At 45.7% G+C, this 17,536-nt stretch overlaps 1 protein-coding gene across 1 annotated transcript; it reads left to right on the plus strand.

Moving 5' to 3' along the window:
• The first annotated feature begins 211 nt into the window (after positions 1-211).
• Positions 212-16,498, plus strand: tshz3a (teashirt zinc finger homeobox 3a). The gene is made up of 2 exons (XM_026176576.2): positions 212-619; positions 12,301-16,498. The coding sequence occupies exons 1-2, from the start codon at positions 580-582 to the stop codon at positions 15,615-15,617; spliced, it is 3,357 nt and encodes a 1,118-aa protein (XP_026032361.1). The 5' UTR covers positions 212-579; the 3' UTR covers positions 15,618-16,498.
• The last annotated feature ends 1,038 nt before the right edge of the window (positions 16,499-17,536 follow it).

Raw genomic sequence — 17,536 nt, forward strand, 5'->3', positions numbered from 1 at the left:
AAACGTTACATTCTATGATTATTCGTTAGACTGACGTGCCTAGTGGTATTACTGGAATCATTATGATAGCTGTGGTTTTGTGGCTTGTAATAATCAGCCGCCTGAGTGTAATAACCTCTGACTTGCCTGAAAACCAGAGGTAGGAGGACACTCGTGTGTGGTGTCCGCCCCTCTCTGAGAAGTAAAGAGTTAACGGAGCGGTGGGTTTGCCCATTCTCCTGCTGTGAGTGACGCGATCATCTCTCTTATCCCTCAACTTTGCCTGTTGCCAGACCAGGCAGCCGAGGTGGACGCTGGCTATCACCGCTGACATTCTTAACGCGATCACACCAAAACAAAAATATGCTCCCTCACCTTGTTTATGTATTTTCCCGCTGACTTCTCAGTGCATGCCCTTATTCCAGTGACGATGGTTTTTAGTTTTTCTTTTCATCGGACTCCCCGATGTTGTGCAGTCTACTACACGAAGGCGTGAATCTTTTTTGAGTAGAGGTGGATCTTCCCGGATACGGCGAGGGGGCAGCTATATGAAATAAAAAGAAGACTTCTCACGGAAATCCCCACAGATTAAAAAACACAATGCCACGGAGGAAACAAGAAGCGCCGAAGCGCGCAGCAGGTATGTGGAGCCAAATACTATATGCGTAAAATAAGGCTCACGGTGGCAAAGCTGCGGTTCATTTGTTTTGTAAAGCTCACTTTCCAGTCACCGCATTTCCGTTTTCACTTCGGGGTTTTTTCCCCTCTCTCCAACGATGCGCTTTGTCACTCTTGGCTACTCTTGTGAGACCTAATAGAAACTATTACCAATATAAAGCTGATGTATAGTTTATATACAACATTCTGCGTTTTCGCTCTCGCTTAGAGTGGCTGGTGTGCCCCGGTCGGATGAGTCGGCTGCTGTAAACTTTCGCTTCCTATTTTTCCAAACTTGAATCCATGATAGTTTACCGCATCGAGATGTAATATAAACTGGATCTTTAAGCGTAAAACCTCTGGAAATAAGCGGCGTTTTCTTAACGAGTGCCCGAGGCGTGCCATAAGAGCGTAAGGGCTTTGTGCGCATTTGATCACAGCGCTTAACTTATTTGCACAAGCGAAAAAAAACTCTACCTCTGAGGTATTTCTTTTCTTGGGATAAGATAAACAATTTGAGAGCACACAATGGGGTTTCGTGGGCTGGAAGGAGCCATAATCGACAGTTGCCATGTCTGATTTGACGGTTGATTGATTGGCTGTCATGCGGCTTTGATCTGATCCTTCCCGATTTGCATCAGAAAATCACTTCCCACCATGTGCTGCAGGCCCCTGACGTCACGTTTAAACCACTTTGAAAGGCCCTGTGTACTTTTTTACACTGGCTCTCACTCTCTCTCTCTCTCTCTCTCTCTCTCTCTCTCTCTCTCTCTCTCTCTCTCTCTCTCTCTCTCTCTCTCTCTCTCTCTCTCTCTCTCACACACACACACACACACACACACACACACACACACACACACACACACACACACACAGTTTCTATTACCGTGATGGTCAAGTGACTCACGAAAAAGTGAAGGAAGGGGGGGACAAAGTGGTTTCACAGTGAGACATCACACACACACAAGCAGACACATACTTCCAGCAGAGAACATCACACTTCCATGTGCACATGCTCACTTCTTCACTTTGAACACACATAGGCAGACACAGTTACACACATACAGTGGGTGAAGGAGGCGGGAGGAGTGGGTTAGGGGTTGTAAAAGGAGCCGTGTGCTATGTAATGGAGGGGAGGAATGGGTTTGCTCTGTCAGACCGGGCCGTCACAACGGCTTTGTTTCATGTTTGATTTAATTGTCTCTCCCCTGACAGGCCCATTCATCAATGGCTTTAATGGTCAATCAGAGACAAGCTGAGTGAGTGCTCCCATTCTGTTTAGCCATAAGCTGGCCTGGGCTTTTATTTCATCAAAATGCCCCAGCCTAATGTACATGCTCACTGGCTCTGAGTGGCCGCGGGGAGCACATAAAGAATGACTGAAAGCTTTCTGATTTCAGATCAGTGAGAAGGATGTTTTTCTTTTTTCATCTCCTCCTCTCCTCTCCTCTCTCTTCCCTGCTACACTGCTGTTTCTCTGTTGACGAAAGGGAATAAAAGGCTGTAATATAGATCGTTTTGTGTTTTTAGAAAACAACTTTTTCTCCCTGAAACCAGGCTTCTTTGTTCATTCATTCATCTATTCATTTCTTCATTTTTTCATGCTCCCCTTCCACCCCTGTCAGTCAACCCGTGCAGCTGCAAGTTATAAAGTTGTCAACTGTTCAGTGGCACACAAAGGGTGATGATGAATTGATTGCAGCACAGAGCATGGTGATAGAGAGAGCAAAGAAAAGGATGACAGATGATGGGCCTTGATTAGGGACTTAGGGGGAGAGTCAGCCCACTGCAACCTTGAGACTTGCATGAAAAATCTACCCCCCCACTCCACCTCACACACACATATACACGCACACACCACCCTGCTTTGCTCTCTCTCATTGTCTCTCAAACACACTCTCGGCTTCTCCCTCTCTTTCTTTCCTGTCTGAGAGGGTTTCTCTCTCCACAGTAGAAAACTTGTTTTGCCTGCTTCATTAGCGTTGGTCCAATTAGCCGTGAGGCTGATGGAGTCCTGACAGGCCCTGTGATTGGAGATGACAAGCTCGGGGTGCCCAGCCCAATGAGGTTTGCCACCACTTTGATGTAATCAACTTGATATTACACAGAGCCGCTCGCCTTTGGTTGTGCTGTAACTCAATTTTCTGCTGCAGGTGACAAATGGGCCTGCGTACCTGGGTCAGGTCTGAGTGCTCTTAACAGCCAAGGGCAGCTGGCCACATAAACAGGCGAGCAAACATGAGAGAGCGAGACTTTCCCGGCTGTGGAAATGTAGAGCCCTTCGTGAATTTGCCACCAGCTCGGGGTCCCGAAGCTGTTGAAATGGCTTCAGAAAGTTGAAATACTCCGTCGACTTAACAGGAAGTCGACATAGGCTTTACAACATGAGGGCGAAGACGCAGCTGTTTGCAGCTCGTGTCAGTGCATTGTCACACCACCACAGCGAAATCCATCCTGCCCTTTTCATTCTCAAAACGCTGTGCTTTGCTCGTTTGTGTAAGAGTTAGTCTGAGAGAGGGTGTGATGTAGATGGAGAAGGGTGGGGAAGTCGGTCTGATTTGGACAGGACTCCACAGCAACAGTTTCTTCTTTCTGCAGGGTCAGGAGTACAGCTGCCAAACTGGCAGCCATCACTTATGTTTGTCTACGAGCGGGTGAGTGAGTATACACTTAAATAAGTGGGCATCTACCTTTGAATTTGTTGGGTTTGAATGTGTACGTGGTTTGACTTACTGATACTATGGACGGGAATGATAATTACAAACCACCTGCTGCGGTCAGGTTGTAATTCTCTGAACCCTTCAGGCCTAAGAAGTCTCCACTTTTTCTTCTCTTCCCACCTCTTTCTTAGCAAATCAGTTGCATGTGTGCCAGCTAAGAAACAACAAACACAGAGTGTTGACACCAGTAAAGATACAAGCGTTTACAGCACACATTGCAGACGCACACCCATATGTTCTGAATGGGTTGTAAAAGCACCAAGTGAAATTAAGTACGCTTTTATATCTGTCTGCCTTCCTGTTGTTTATGTGTGAAAAGCACGCCCTTTTGGAAGCAGCAGGGGACCGCAAGTTTGGACTTAATTGTCCAACCGACAAACGCAGTGACAGCGCTAGCGAGGTTCAACAACAACAATACGTCTCCTCAGCTGCTGTTGTCTGCAGGTGTGAGCAAGGCAAGTGTTTTGGCCTTGCTGGGCCCGTTGCTAATGAAAGTCCTGTGGCTGGATTCCGGTGAGGTTGAGTCACGTCTGTGATCTATGTGTCTGATAAGTGCATACCTAATGAGGCTGTGAGCACCAGGGAAAGGAGGAGGAGGAAGGCTGACAGAATGTTTCCCACAGGTATTGACAGACGCCTTTTTGTTTTTGCCATAGGCCTTGACTCCATAAATCCTGCCTGTGTAATGATAACAGTGCCACCCTGCCAGCAAGTGACTGAAAGAGATAGTGTAAGAGAAGAGAACGAGGGCAGAAGGGGGAGGAAGGGGAGGAGGAGCTGGTGGTGGTGATGGGGGTGGGTGGTGGAGGGGTAGGGGGGGGCGGGATGACGAGAAGAAGAGCGAGGGCGCTGAAATGGGCCTTCTCTCCTTTTTAACACGCACTTGGCAGACGTCAACCCATTGGGTTGGGCTCTGAGAGCAAAAGAAGAGTGTAAGTGCTGTAGTAGTGTCACAAATAGAAAACCGTTAGCCATACACTCTTCCCTTTCAGCTTTCAGTGTGCTTTCAGCCGAGGTTTTCAGCTGAGACTGCTGTCTGGGCACCGAGTCGGAGGCTTTGTAAAAATAGTCCCACTGCTGTTGTGATAGATGCAGCTGCACTGTGGCGACAATTGGGACAGGCTGGATCCTTCCAAACCCACCACCCTCCCACCCCTCCCAGAGGTAGAGAGCGTTAGAGAGTGTTAGAGCCTGGTGGGATGTGTGCTGTTTTCAGGGAAACTGAGCTGCTCCGGTCTTCAGGGGTCCTGAAACCCAATCCAGGAGGAGAATAGCCAAGCCATGCCAGAGAGCCGATTTCCTTTTCAACAGAGTCATTTATCACTGACCCACCCTTCGCTTCTGACACGCTGACGTGTGTCATTTATCAAACGGGCTTTACCAGACACACAGAGAAGGGAGGTGGATAGGGGGCAGAGAGAAAGAGAGAGTGAAAGAGGGGAAAACAAGACAGAGATTGCACTGAGAGAAACAAAGAGACGTAGTATGAGGTGTAAAGTCAGCAGAGTTTCACACAAAAAACAGTTGTTTGTGTATGAGTTTGGGAGAGTTTTTCCAGGGGCGAGTGAGATTTCCTGAAACCCTTAAGGAGAAGCGTTTGGGAGGGGAGATTTTTTCGAGATGACAGAGAGGATTGAGTTACACCGAGTTGTGTTTTGATGAGTGACAGAATGTTCTTCCATGACACATCTCTGGATGTCGAATGAAGGGGAGAAATATGCTTTGTGAGTATACAAGTCCGACAAGTGTGTTAGCGTTGTTTACTCATAATATATGCACAACGAGGACGCTTGGAGGCATTGTAGAGGTGTGTGTGTCTGTGCGCAGATGTGGCCATATGGCGCCAGTGTTTAATGCTGCGTGAGTGTGTGTGCTGCTCCCTGATGAACAGGGCTGACAGGTATCACTCATGCAGCAGCCTGGCCTTTAAATGAACCCGAGCTGCTCTGCTCTCCCGTGGCCCTAACAGGCTCTCTCCAAGATGGATGCTTCTTTAAAAATCAGATTAATGATGGATACCAGGCTTATAGTGCCATTTATCATGAAGAATATTATTTAGGCCGGCCGTGTATGGCTGTAACTGGAGAGCCAGGACGAGAAGAAGCAGGGTGGAAAGCCTTAGACAGACACTCACTGCGTGATGGATGGCTGAGCGCTCTCTCTGAGTGTTACTAGACACCAGTGCCGCTGCAGTAAGCCATAATCAGATAGCCCAGGGATGTTTATCCCGCAACTACACTACCCAGATTGCCTTGCCTGAAGGGTTGCTTTATGAAAGGTATAGTCTGTCATTTTTATCATCTTTAAAAAAGTTAGTTGAATCGCAAAAAACTCTCCAGACGTAAAAGGGCAGGTAGAAGCCGCTATAGAGTTTATTGCAATTATGCCTTATACAGCAATCCATTGGATCCTTTATAACCCAGTGTAATGATTACCCAGAAATTTCCATTTAGTTTTGCCCAGAAGAGTCCCCAGACCCACATCATTCCCCAACAATCGTGAAAAGTGGAGCCAGCTCTGCTGGTGCTGCTGCGGCAGAAAACTGGAAAACACATTTTTGTTTTTGTCCTCTTCATGTTGCCTTCTCTCTGTGTCCTACCTCCTCCTCCTACACACTCCTGTGATTTATGGTGGCCATCCATCTTCGGGCTGCGTCCATCACCTCCTCGTTGCTAGGCGATCACGGCAGCAGCTGTGTGTTTTGAGAGGGGTTCGGTCATCCCACTCCCCAGTCCTGATTTTTTACCCTTCACCTTGTGCTCTGACCCAAAGTTTCGACTTTTAACATCAAAAACAAAAAAAAGGCAACCCCAGAGGCTGTCCTTTGGTTTAGGCTCGCACTCTTTGGGTCTTCATTTTGACTAAAATAACTGGATCTCAGTCAGTCAGTTTTTTTTCTGTCCAGTCGTGTAAATATTTTACTCAAGCTACTTGTAATGAGAAAAAAAACCCTACATACTTGTCTCCCTTGCTGTGGCACCGCCACGATATCACTTTGAGAGTGACAACTTACTTCACTTAGCACAGAAAATGAGGGCAGATTGGACCAGTCCAGTTTAATCCAGTTATGAAAACACTAGGAGCTGAAAATAAATATGAACATCAAAATGATTAACTAAGCTAGCCATTGCAAACTGTTACGGCTTTGATCTACTGTACTAATGCGGTTTTACTGCATGCTGTCTTGCAATGCAACGACATGAATGACTTATAGGCACGAGTCCTGGTGCATGGAATTACATTTACAGATAATTGTGTTTATGTTTGCTACAGGTTCAGGTGCACATATGCATGCCCCCACTAGAAAGTATTTCAGATTGCGCAAACTAGAATGTCAGAAAGTCTAAACTAAAATAGTCCCAGTATTTGAAGCTGGCTTCATATCCTTAGTTTAGCTTTAGTCCGGCTTTCAGGCTGCTGTCTTTCTGTTTTGCCCCATTCACACAGCCCAGTGACTTTTTAACAACATTGTTATATGAGGCCTAAACAGTTCAAGGAATGTAGGACTGAGCAGCAGTTCTGCTTCACGAAACTTTGCTTGAGAGCTGCTCAAGTAAGGCGTATATAAAAAATGATGGAAAGAATGAGGGAAGATGTGGAATAGTTGAAGGAAGTTTGACTGACTACGTATCATCAGACGAGACAGGCTTGATGTGCACATCAGACTGGAACATCACCTTCCTCTGGAGCCTCAGTCCTTATTACTGCCTTTTATTTCCGTGCCTGTGGAAGTAGTTTGTGTGTATTTTTTTTTTCTTCTGTAAAATTTTATCACCTATTGCTCTGAAATAGGACTTTATGGCTTCGGTTAACTTATAGTGTTCAATATTAGATGGAGGTTATAGTAAGAAACAGGAGGACTTTGTGTGCTTGTGGTTTGTCTTATTCTAGATAAACTAGATGAAGTTTCGGGTCTTGTAGGTCTGTATTTGCAGCTGGCAGCTTTGAAGTCCAGTTATAACACAACAAGCAGCTGAGGGTTGACTCTATTCACTTTCTCTCTCCCTCCTCTTACCATGTGCATTGACAAGGTTCAGCCCTAAGCTTTGCCTGGGGCCAGAATGATCTCTCTGTTTTTCCCATCTCCCATATCACACATCCTCCACTACAATCGGCGGACACAATGTATTCACAATGCCATCAGGGGGTAGAGAACACACACAAATAAAAAATGACAAAGACATCCACGATTGTCTGTAACACGATAGCTTGTATAAGCACAATGAGGCAGCAAAGCAATGTATTAAAAACCTACAAAAAGAGAGCAGCACAAGACAGTCTTCTGCGGTCATATCTGAAAAAGCGACTTATGTCAGAGCTTGTTAATTTTTAAAATAATCACACATCACCTGTTTCATTTTTTTCTCATGGGACTTTCAGCCAGCTTGTGAGGATCAAAGGGAAAAGAGTAAGAGAACTAAGTTTGATTGAGTGTGTTACTTTGACAAATGTGTACAAAAGAAAGGCATTTTAGGTATGTTCCTGATCTGCTGCTATTTTGACAGAATGGGGCTGTTTTAGGCTAAATTATTCTAATCTATTAGAGAGGTTTAGATCGCTGCAAAACTTGAGTAAGAAGCAGTGGTTTGTAGGGGTTTTTTGAAGGTTACTTCCTGTTCTTTAATGTGCTGGAGGTTTTTCCTGTTGGTAAGAGCCCCCCGCTGAGGGCTCGTGTTGGTTTAAGGATGTCAAGTTCCAGCTAAAATATTGTACACATGTCGAGACACACACGCCATGTTTTCATACAGATTAACCCTCTCCTTGCAGAGCTTCACTTTCTTGTGCTGGAAGCTACTTTTAGCCTTTTGTTGTAGCCTTTTGATTACCACTGCAGAACTTTTCTTTTACAGTAAACTATTAGAGACCACTCGTGCTTCCTGCTCCCTCCCTGGATCCCGGTTGTGTCTTTGTGCACTGAAGGTGATCTAACCATAAAACCCACACAGACAATGCTCCTTCGGCAGTATTAATTTCCATTTTATTGTCCCAAGAATGTAAAGATTATATGTCTTACTTCTCTTTTCTGTCTAAGTAATTCTATATAATGTACACGCTGGATTTACACTCTGCAATACATTAGTTTGTGGCGTAGCTAAAAACATTTTACAGATTGTTACTAATAGCAGTAGTTTTGCACAATAATTTTAGGAAAAGAAATGAAGATGCGGTGCTTTTGTTCTGCAATTTACAGCCATCTGTTATACAGGCGGTGTCCTGTTTTAGTGCGGAAAAACCCGACAAATAAAATATTGTGCTCATGATGACCGCGTAAAGGACTTTCCTACGATGCCTCTAGCAAGGTTGTGTTCTTGACGAGGCAGTCATTTGAGTATAAGGGTCAGACACAGGTAGAGATTTTAATGACACATCCTGTTTACCCTGCTTGTGTTGGGTGTGATCCGGCTCCCAGACTGTTTCCCCAGCTGTGAAAACCAGACCACAGACACTCCCTTTGGTCATCAAGGGGGTAACTTAAGAAAGGGGTCTAGAAGAATTTGTAGTTCGATGGAAACCTATTTGTGCGTTCCGCAAATTTACATTTGCTAATAAATACGTAATTATGCAGGCTACTGAGTGTTTCTCCTTTTTGCAAATGTAAAATTACATAGTTTTTGGTTTTCAGGAACATGTTTTCCTTATGCATACAAAAACTGTTTAAAGCGTAGCATCAAAAACAATGTTTTCAACTGCACTTGAGGAGAAAAAACCCAAAGGACAGAAGGAAAGAGACAGACAGAAAGCGACACTTAAAGCCTCAGCTTTAGAGGCAGCCACAGCACCTTCCTGCTTAATCACCCCCCTGTCCCTGCCCTCTCTGTTGTTCCTGATCGTCAGAGCAGCACTGCAGTATTTCTATCAGATGATCTCTCCCTCCTCGTCTGCGGCCCTTATGTTTATGAAAATGATACTCCACAGGAATGCCTCCTGCATGCCAAGATGTCACTGTCTTTCCTCATCGCTTGCATCTACATGCGTGTACAAGTGTGTGTTTGTGTTTGTTGAGGGGGGGGTGGGGGGTGTCATAACCGACTGAGTAGTTGTGTTTGCAATTATGCGAGAGCGTATTTGAGGTCGTGTATTTTTACATTAGGTGAAACGTGTGTTTCGGCTTGCGAGAGTTCGATTTTCTGCAGTTTGTGTGTTTGTGTGAAGTCGTTATTGCTATTTCTGTGTGAGCTGTGACTGAGATGTTGAGTGTGTGAATGTGCACCTCCTACCCCTCTTAACCCCTCCACCCCATTCCCCCTCCCTAAAGGAATCATTCATAGAACCTAATGATTCTTGTCTTTCCCCCACATGGCTTCAGCTCAGTTTATCATTACATGAACACACACAATCTCCTTTTTTTTTTTCTCTGCTTCTCACACCAACGCACACACTAGGAAAATTCATACATTGGTCTTACACCATATGCTCAGATATTAGTTAAGACTGCATCCAGGAGTATTGTTGTATTCATAATATTCATAATTTATTCTAAGGGAGCCTCTATACTCCCATCACCTTTTATTAGCTTGATAAATCACCTCTGTTGTCAGTCAAGGCAGGGAGAATAATTGGATGTGGTTGTCGCCCTGTGTGATGGATTATCAGTCATTGGGGATTAAATTAACAGATAGTGCTCAGACATAATGGTTTTTGTTTTGCATTTTAAATTGCCTGGGAGCATGGTTTGACTCTATAGGTTTTTATAGCCGGTCCTTTTGGACTTCACTCCCCCTTTCAGTGCTTTCTAGGCTTAATGACAAATGAACAATAAACCATAGGACTGGAGCTCTGTTAGTACAAAATGTAAAACATTTACTACCAGGTTAAGAAATAGACAGGGACCTGGCAAGGCTTACAAATGCAATGGCGTGATGTAGATGTAGAATTTATTCAAGCAACAGTTTGTTGAAATATCCAGACAATGCGAAGAAATGCTCGGAATGCTTTTGTGTTGAAGGCTGAGAAAGGCGACATGACGATTCAGTCAAGAGATGTAGCTAGTCGATACACAAGTGTGGTAACTACCTCATTCTGGCTGGTTTTAGTCGTTTAAATTAGAATCAGACATGACCTTCCAAAAGCAAAAGAAAAGAAGGATGTGGAAGTCACTTCAGCACTGGTTGTACAGAGATATCTCTCTTGCATGTTTTCCTGAGGGTGAGCAATTTACCTCCTCACCCACTTCGCCAGCCTCCCAGACCCCTCCCTCCCCTTCAACGTCCACATTATCATAATTGTGTCCAGAACATGAGGGGCCGGGGAAGTGATCATGTCATTTTATTTACACCCTGCTTGGCCCTTTTTACAAACGACATGCCACTGACTGCCAAGCGGACTGGGGCCCAACGACATCTTTTGATCAGGGCTGTCGGGGCCTATCAGCGGAGAATGGCAGGTAATGGATACCCAGTGACAAACCAAATCTCCGGGAGGACGAAGAGTGGGCCGCACCTGCCAGGTCTCCATTAGGCTGGCCTCTCAGTTGGGCTGCCTGCTGACTGTGCCCCCAGGGCCCAAATCAGACCAGCGCCAGCCGCATGGCTGCCTAGAGATTGGCTGTTAGCACTGGAAATGAGAGTTATTTCAGCTATGACATTTTTGTTTAGACTGGATGTGAGTGCATGGGGAGGTGGGGGGGAATGAAGGATTTAGTCACAGCGTGTGTGTGTGTGTGTGTGTGTGTGTGTGTGTGTGTGTGTGTATCTGTTTGTGTCCACACACATAGACCCGACTGTGCGTGAGTGCTCAAACCGTTTAGCCTATACCTAAAGGTTGTTGCCGTAGTATTTGTCTTGGTTTACAACATTGTCCAAATGGCCTCAGACCTGTCCACAGGCCATCCACTATTTTCTGAGAGTATTTGTTTTTCCTTAAGTTGAGTGGTTTTGTGAGTGAGGTGGTCAGGAAGCGAGGGAGCAGGGGCTCGGTGACACTGCGGAAAAGGGGGCGTGTGCTGGGCCAGTCGGTGCTAGGTGGGTAGGCTCATCATCACGACAGACATAGTGGTTGTGTGTGTGGAGGGATGGGGGATGCAGTGCACACACACCAACGCACATAGACTCATCGGTCTCTGTGTGAGCTGTAGACGCCACCATGCAAAGTGACAGGTCACTTATGCATCGCCGTCGTGTCAGCCGTCCTCAGTCTCGCCTCGTTCTCTTTATCCCCGCTTCCTTTGATTTTAATTATAGAATTCTTTGTCTGTTTAAAAATGTCTTATATGTGATATTTAACACTCTTTGGGTCTTTAGGTGTATAGTTTGAACAAGGAGTACTGATTATCTGTCGTATCAAAAAAAACTAGTGAACTTACTTCAGTGCAGATGAAACTGTGTGGTGTCTATTCAACATATCTGCATTTCATCAACAAAATTTTGACATCCCTTTCTTGAAATTCTTGAAGACATGCTCTTTGCCTGTGTGCGTGTGTGTCAGTATGTATGTGTGTGTAATCAGAGAAGAGGCAGATGAAGAGGCGTCAGACATATTAACTGACAGATGGAGGTTGATCCAACTCATTTATTACCCCAGAGGAGAATGCCACAGTGAGATTGGGCTTCATTAATTTCAGATTTAGTTTTCATTTCAAGCTGTTGCGCCCTGAGATAAATAAAATGGTGCATTATGTTTTTGCCAAGATATTTCTTTTTTGTTTTCCTCCAATAGAAGGAGTGAAAAGAGGGGAGGCATAAGTTCCGTGTGGCTGGGGTAGTATATAAATACAGGCTCGCCTAGAGGAAAATAACACCTCAACGGTTGATGAGGTGAAATGGGATGACTGTAATTTCTCAGCTCAGCTTTAAAGGCTCCCACACAGATGGCTCATTTATCCCTGGGAGTCCTCGGGCACACATAGCAGGGAAACTTTTTCTCCAGTTATTCTAACATAGCGTGTTCACTCCCTGCAATTTAACTCATCTCTTTCCTTCTCTCTTTGTCTTGGTTCTCCTTGCAGCTTATTCTCCCGACGAGCTGACAGAGCACCATGTGGAGGATGAGGAAGCAGAAGCGGACGACCTGCCCTCAACCCCTCAGGACGACCTTCCCATGAAAGATGAGTTTGTGGAGCAAAGTGTAGAGACTGCCAAGGAGCAGCCATGTGACCAGGAATCAGCTGAGACCACAGAGCTCTCAGGACAAGAGATGGACAGTGAGTCACATGTGAGTGAGACTAGTGACCGTCTTTCAGACTTTGAGAGCCCCTCCAGAAAAGTTGAGGGGAGCGTTGTCACAGCATCTATAAATGCTGACAGCAAGACGCCTCCCATAGGCATGGACACGTTAGAACAAATGAAGGCTATCTACTCCAGCTTTCTCACCAGCCCCTTGTGGTCACCACTAAATTTTAATTCCACACCTCTACCGGCGCAGTCTTCGACTTCTGCAGAGAAGCCAGCTCGCAGTAACAGCACCAGTAGCAGTAGTAGCTGTAGCAGTGGTAGCTATGACTGGCACCAAACTGCAGTGGCAAAGACACTACAGCAGCATCCTCCACAGAGCCGTCACCCCGCTCAGTCAGAGCCCAGTCTCTTTAGTACAGTCCAACTCCACAGGCAAAACCCAAAGCTGTTTGGCTCAATCTTTACTGGGGCCAGTAAATTCCGTTGTAAGGGCTGTAGCGCTGCTTATGACACTCTGGTGGAGCTGACAGTTCACATGAATGATACAGGCCACTACCGTGATGACAACCAGGACAAGGCAGGCAGTGGCGCAAAGCGCTGGTCTAAACCACGTAAGCGGTCCCTGTTGGAGATGGAGGGAAAAGAGGATGCCCAGAAAGTTTTGAAATGCATGTATTGTGGCCATTCCTTTGAATCCCTCCAGGACCTCAGTGTCCACATGATCAAGACCAAACACTACCAGAAAGTGCCTTTGAAGGAGCCCATGGCCCCTGTGGCAGCCAAAATCATGTCTTCAAAGAAGCGGGGACTTGTGGGGTTAGACCTCAGTGCTACACCGCGCTCTAGAGAAGGAACCCCTAAAGCTAAACACCTACAAGGAGAACTTAGTGAATCCTCACAGAAACCTTCCTCCAGCCCATACACTCCCCAAAATAACCGCTATGGACACCAGAATGGTGCTAGCTATGCTTGGCAATTTGAATCCAACAAATTTCAGATCCTCAAGTGCATGGAGTGTGGGAGTTCCCATAATACACTCCAAGAGCTGAGGACCCACATGATGGTGACAGGACACTTCCTGAGGGTGACCAGCTCTGTGGGAAAGAGAATCAAAATACTTCCCGAGGCTACCTCCCCCAATCCCGGGAGAGTTACCACACCTACAGAACAGAGGGTCCAGTCTGTACCTCTTGCACCCTCTACCTTCTCTCCTCCGCCTCTTCAAACTCAACTTACCACAACTCCCCCGGCCACCTCCCCTCCCCTCAAAGAGATCAAGAAAGAGGAGGTTGAGGAGGAATGCACTAAGCAGGAGGCAATAGGAAATGAAAAGCAAGTTGCAGTTACTGTTAGTAAGGAGGAAGATACTGAGAGGGAGGAAAAATACGACATTTCGAAATATAACTACCTTACCGAAGAGGACCTGAAGGAAAGCCCTAAAGGGGGATTGGATATTCTGAAATCACTGGAAAACACTGTGACATCAGCCATCAATAAGGCACAGAGTGGCAATCCAAGCTGGGGAGGCTATCCTAGCATCCATGCTGCCTACCAGTTCCCCAGTGCCCTTAAGCAAGGAAACATGGAAAAGAATTCACAAATGAAGTTCTTGTTCAATGGAGGCGATGGAGTGCCGTCCTGCCTTGCCAAGAACCAGCCCCTCATTTCCCCACCACTTAGTCAGTCATCACTTTTTCCCAGCAACAACTTTCAGGCAATGGAAGACTTAGTGAAAAAAGTGACTGAGAAAGTAGCAAAAGTAGAACAAAGAGTTAAGCAGTTATCTCCAAAGAGGGAGAACCAATTCTCCCCCTGCAGCAGTGAGGCTGGAGAATCCCACAAGGGAGGGGAGGCAGACTCGCCTCGGGAATGGAGGGAAGTTACCCCAACCAATAGCGACAGGGGAAGCCATGGTGACAGAACATCTCCAGCAACCGAACCCAAGAGAGAAGCAGCAGTGAAATCCCCGCTTGCCTCTGCACTGAGATGCAGCACTGCCATTATCACTGGTCACACTCCTCCAGAGCAGCCCTTTGTCAACCCTCTAAGTGCTCTTCAGTCAGTAATGAACATTCACTTGGGGAAAGCAGCCAAGCCCTCTTTGCCAAACCAAGATCCCTTGAGTCTCCTCTCTAGGCTCAGCCAGAGCATGGCTGAGAAGGCCGCTGTGGCTGCTCCTCCATCACAGACCAAAAAGCAAAGTGTAGCTAATAACAATAGCTTTTGCCAGCCAAATGATGACCAACCCATGGACCTTACAAAAGGGAAAAGCGATCGAGGGGACTCTGTAAACTCAGCTCCTCTAACGCCCTCATCCACGGCCTCCTCAGTCTCTCCCATCTCTCTTGTTACTCCTGCAAAGCTAACAGTGGTCTCTCCATACACATCCAGCAGCCCTCTACACGAAAATGCATTGTCGGATATCTCAGACATGCTGAGAAACCTTACACAGTCCCACCATGTCACAAAGTCGGCGTCACGCCCACGTGTGACGGATAAAACTGAAGTTGTGGGCTCTACCCACGACGATGATGACGTGTCCCTGCATGGCCACAAACGAAAGGGTCGTCACTCCAACTGGAACCCACAGCACCTCCTTCTTCTGCAGGCCCAGTTTGCCTCGAGCTTGAGGCAGACGTCAGAGGGGAAATATATCATTAATGACCTCAGCCCACAAGAAAGAATGCACATATCTCGTTTCACGGGTCTCTCCATGACCACCATCAGCCACTGGCTGGCCAACGTGAAGTACCAGCTACGGAGAACGGGCAGAACGAAGTTCCTGAAGAACCTAGATTCCGGTCAACCTATATTCTTCTGCAGTGACTGTGCCTCGCAGATTCGAACCCCAGCAGCTTACGTATGCCACCTGGAAGCCCACTTGGGGTTCAGAATCAGGGACCTGGCCAAACTGTCTCCCAAACAGACTGTCAGGGACTCTCAGACTCTCACTGAGAAAGTAGTGCCCCTGGAGTCCTTTCTTCCTCCACAGTCGCAAGATGACTGCAGTAGTAATGGGGGAGTTTATCGCTGCCAGCTCTGTGTCCGTAAGTTTGCCACTAAGCATGCCATCAAGCTTCACCTCAGCAAGAGCCATGGGAAGTCTCCAGAGGACCATCTGCTATACGTGTGTGAGACGGAGAAATGTTAAATCCCTCTGAGCAGTAGAAATACTGTAAAACATATGTAGAATGACAGACTGTTAAAAAAGATAAAATGAAAAACAAAATATTCGAAAAGTGTGGTAATGCACAAAGTTGCCATGAACTACTGTTAAAAATTTCAGCACAAGGTGTTTACATCTATTCAGCCTATACACATTTCTGATTTCTCTGTATTTCAAAAGACATTTATTTCACTTTAAAATATACTGTAGGTCAAAGCTATTCAGCTCCCTCAGTCTGTGTTCACGTTTGTGAGACGGATTGTTTCATGATTATTTCGGTGAATCTTTTGACTCGAGAGTCAACTATTGACTTGAAATGTACTAATTTTATTGTATTTATTTTGTATTTTTGTGAGTTTGCTTTCGATTTGCTGGTAGACTGCATGTTTTACTGTTACATTTGTACAGTCCTATCCTGTCTAGATTTTAAAATGCCCTTCCAAACTGGTCATCAACACATTAAAACAGCCAAATGCCTGGGAAAGCTCCTTTAAAGAATCTGCCAAACAGCAGAAGTTCATTGCTTGTTTTATAGTTTTCTCTGTGCGGTCTTGTTTTTTGCTGATTGTAAAAGCTGCCTTGTTCTTTATCACTGATTAAGGGGCACTAAAATCCAGGTCTGTGTAAAAATGTACATATAGTGTGTAAGCTTATGATTTGCTGTTTAAATTATGCATACTTGTTATATTTCCTAATTTAAGAGGACTATGACTATCCACTGGTGCAGAGCCTTTGAAGAAGATTAAAAAGGACACTGTTTTGCACAATAGTTTTATAAATGTTATTTGATAAAAATAAAAAAAAACAATACAGATATGTTAATGCCTTGTGCTTCTATGATTAAATCAAATTAATTGCTGCAAAAATACATTGTGTTCTTTTATATTTGTTGATCAGGGTGGATTTAATGAAGACAAACATCACAGTATTGGCCGAATGTTGCCGAAAAAAGAGAACCTCAGCCCTCCCCTCTTTTGTCCCACTTTGAGTAAGCCTTTACAAATCAGCTGCTCACCAGGCTACATCTGCAGATACACTAAACAGAACTTTAAAACTCAACATTTTCCAGTGCAGTTGTCTCCACAACTACAATTTGTCAAGCGTTCGCGGTGATTTCTATGTTGTTGCGTTGTTGTGGAGCGGACTGTAGAGGTGCAAGCGGTGCCACTGCCTGCAAGGCGTCTGGCAGGTGGTGTGTGCTGCATGTAAACCACCAGATGTTTCTGAAACGAGCCACTGGAGGAGGAGGAGGAGGCAGGCGAGCTGCAACAGCAGGCAGAGTGGGCTGATTACCACGGGGGCTTGGATGCCATCAGGAGCCCTGGGCATAGACAGCAGATCTGGCACACACCTGGACTCCAAGACTGTCCCTTGAAAAAAATAAAGCAGATCCTATATACGCACACTGAGACAAGTTGACAGTGGTGCAGAATGCACAGACAGGTGCTATTCCCTCAAAGCAGGCTTTTGGATCTAACAATATTACTGGCAGGTGTTGATGCTATCAGAGTAGTCACAATTCAGGCTCAGTGCCATATAATGAGAGTGTTGTTTTTTTGTTTTTTTAATATTTTTCAGCAGGCGTGATGGAGGCGCACGCACACACGCACGCGCACACACTCGAACGGTCATATTTACTCTTTCAATTTTTGACCAGCTACCTTAGCCTTACTCGATGACGCCTGGGGACATCATGTTCTTTGTGTTTGATGTTCCCACCTTTGCTTGTCATGACTGACTGACTAAGTGACTCAGGGCTGGGGAAGTTATATGGTTACTATGACGACGGCCATTTGCCCAGCCTCTAACCCTGCTCGTTCACTCACCAGAGGACAGCTCGAGTGCAGCACACCCATTTACTCTCTTAAATCTCATCATCTCGCTTCAGTTCCTCCCACCCGGGA

The sequence above is a fragment of the Astatotilapia calliptera genome, chromosome 7 (genome assembly GCF_964374335.1).
Source record: "Astatotilapia calliptera chromosome 7, fAstCal68.1, whole genome shotgun sequence".
NCBI classification, from domain to species: Eukaryota; Metazoa; Chordata; class Actinopteri; order Cichliformes; family Cichlidae; genus Astatotilapia; species Astatotilapia calliptera.

What these genes read in the sequence shown, in the direction of transcription:
- tshz3a (XM_026176576.2), top strand. Translation starts at nt 580, where the DNA reads ATGCCACGGAGGAAACAAGAAGCGCCGAAGCGCGCAGCAG. An exon ending in AGCGCCGAAGCGCGCAGCAG is followed by an intron (nt 620 to 12,300) that starts GTATGTGGAGCC and finishes TTCTCCTTGCAG; the next exon opens with CTTATTCTCCCGACGAGCTG.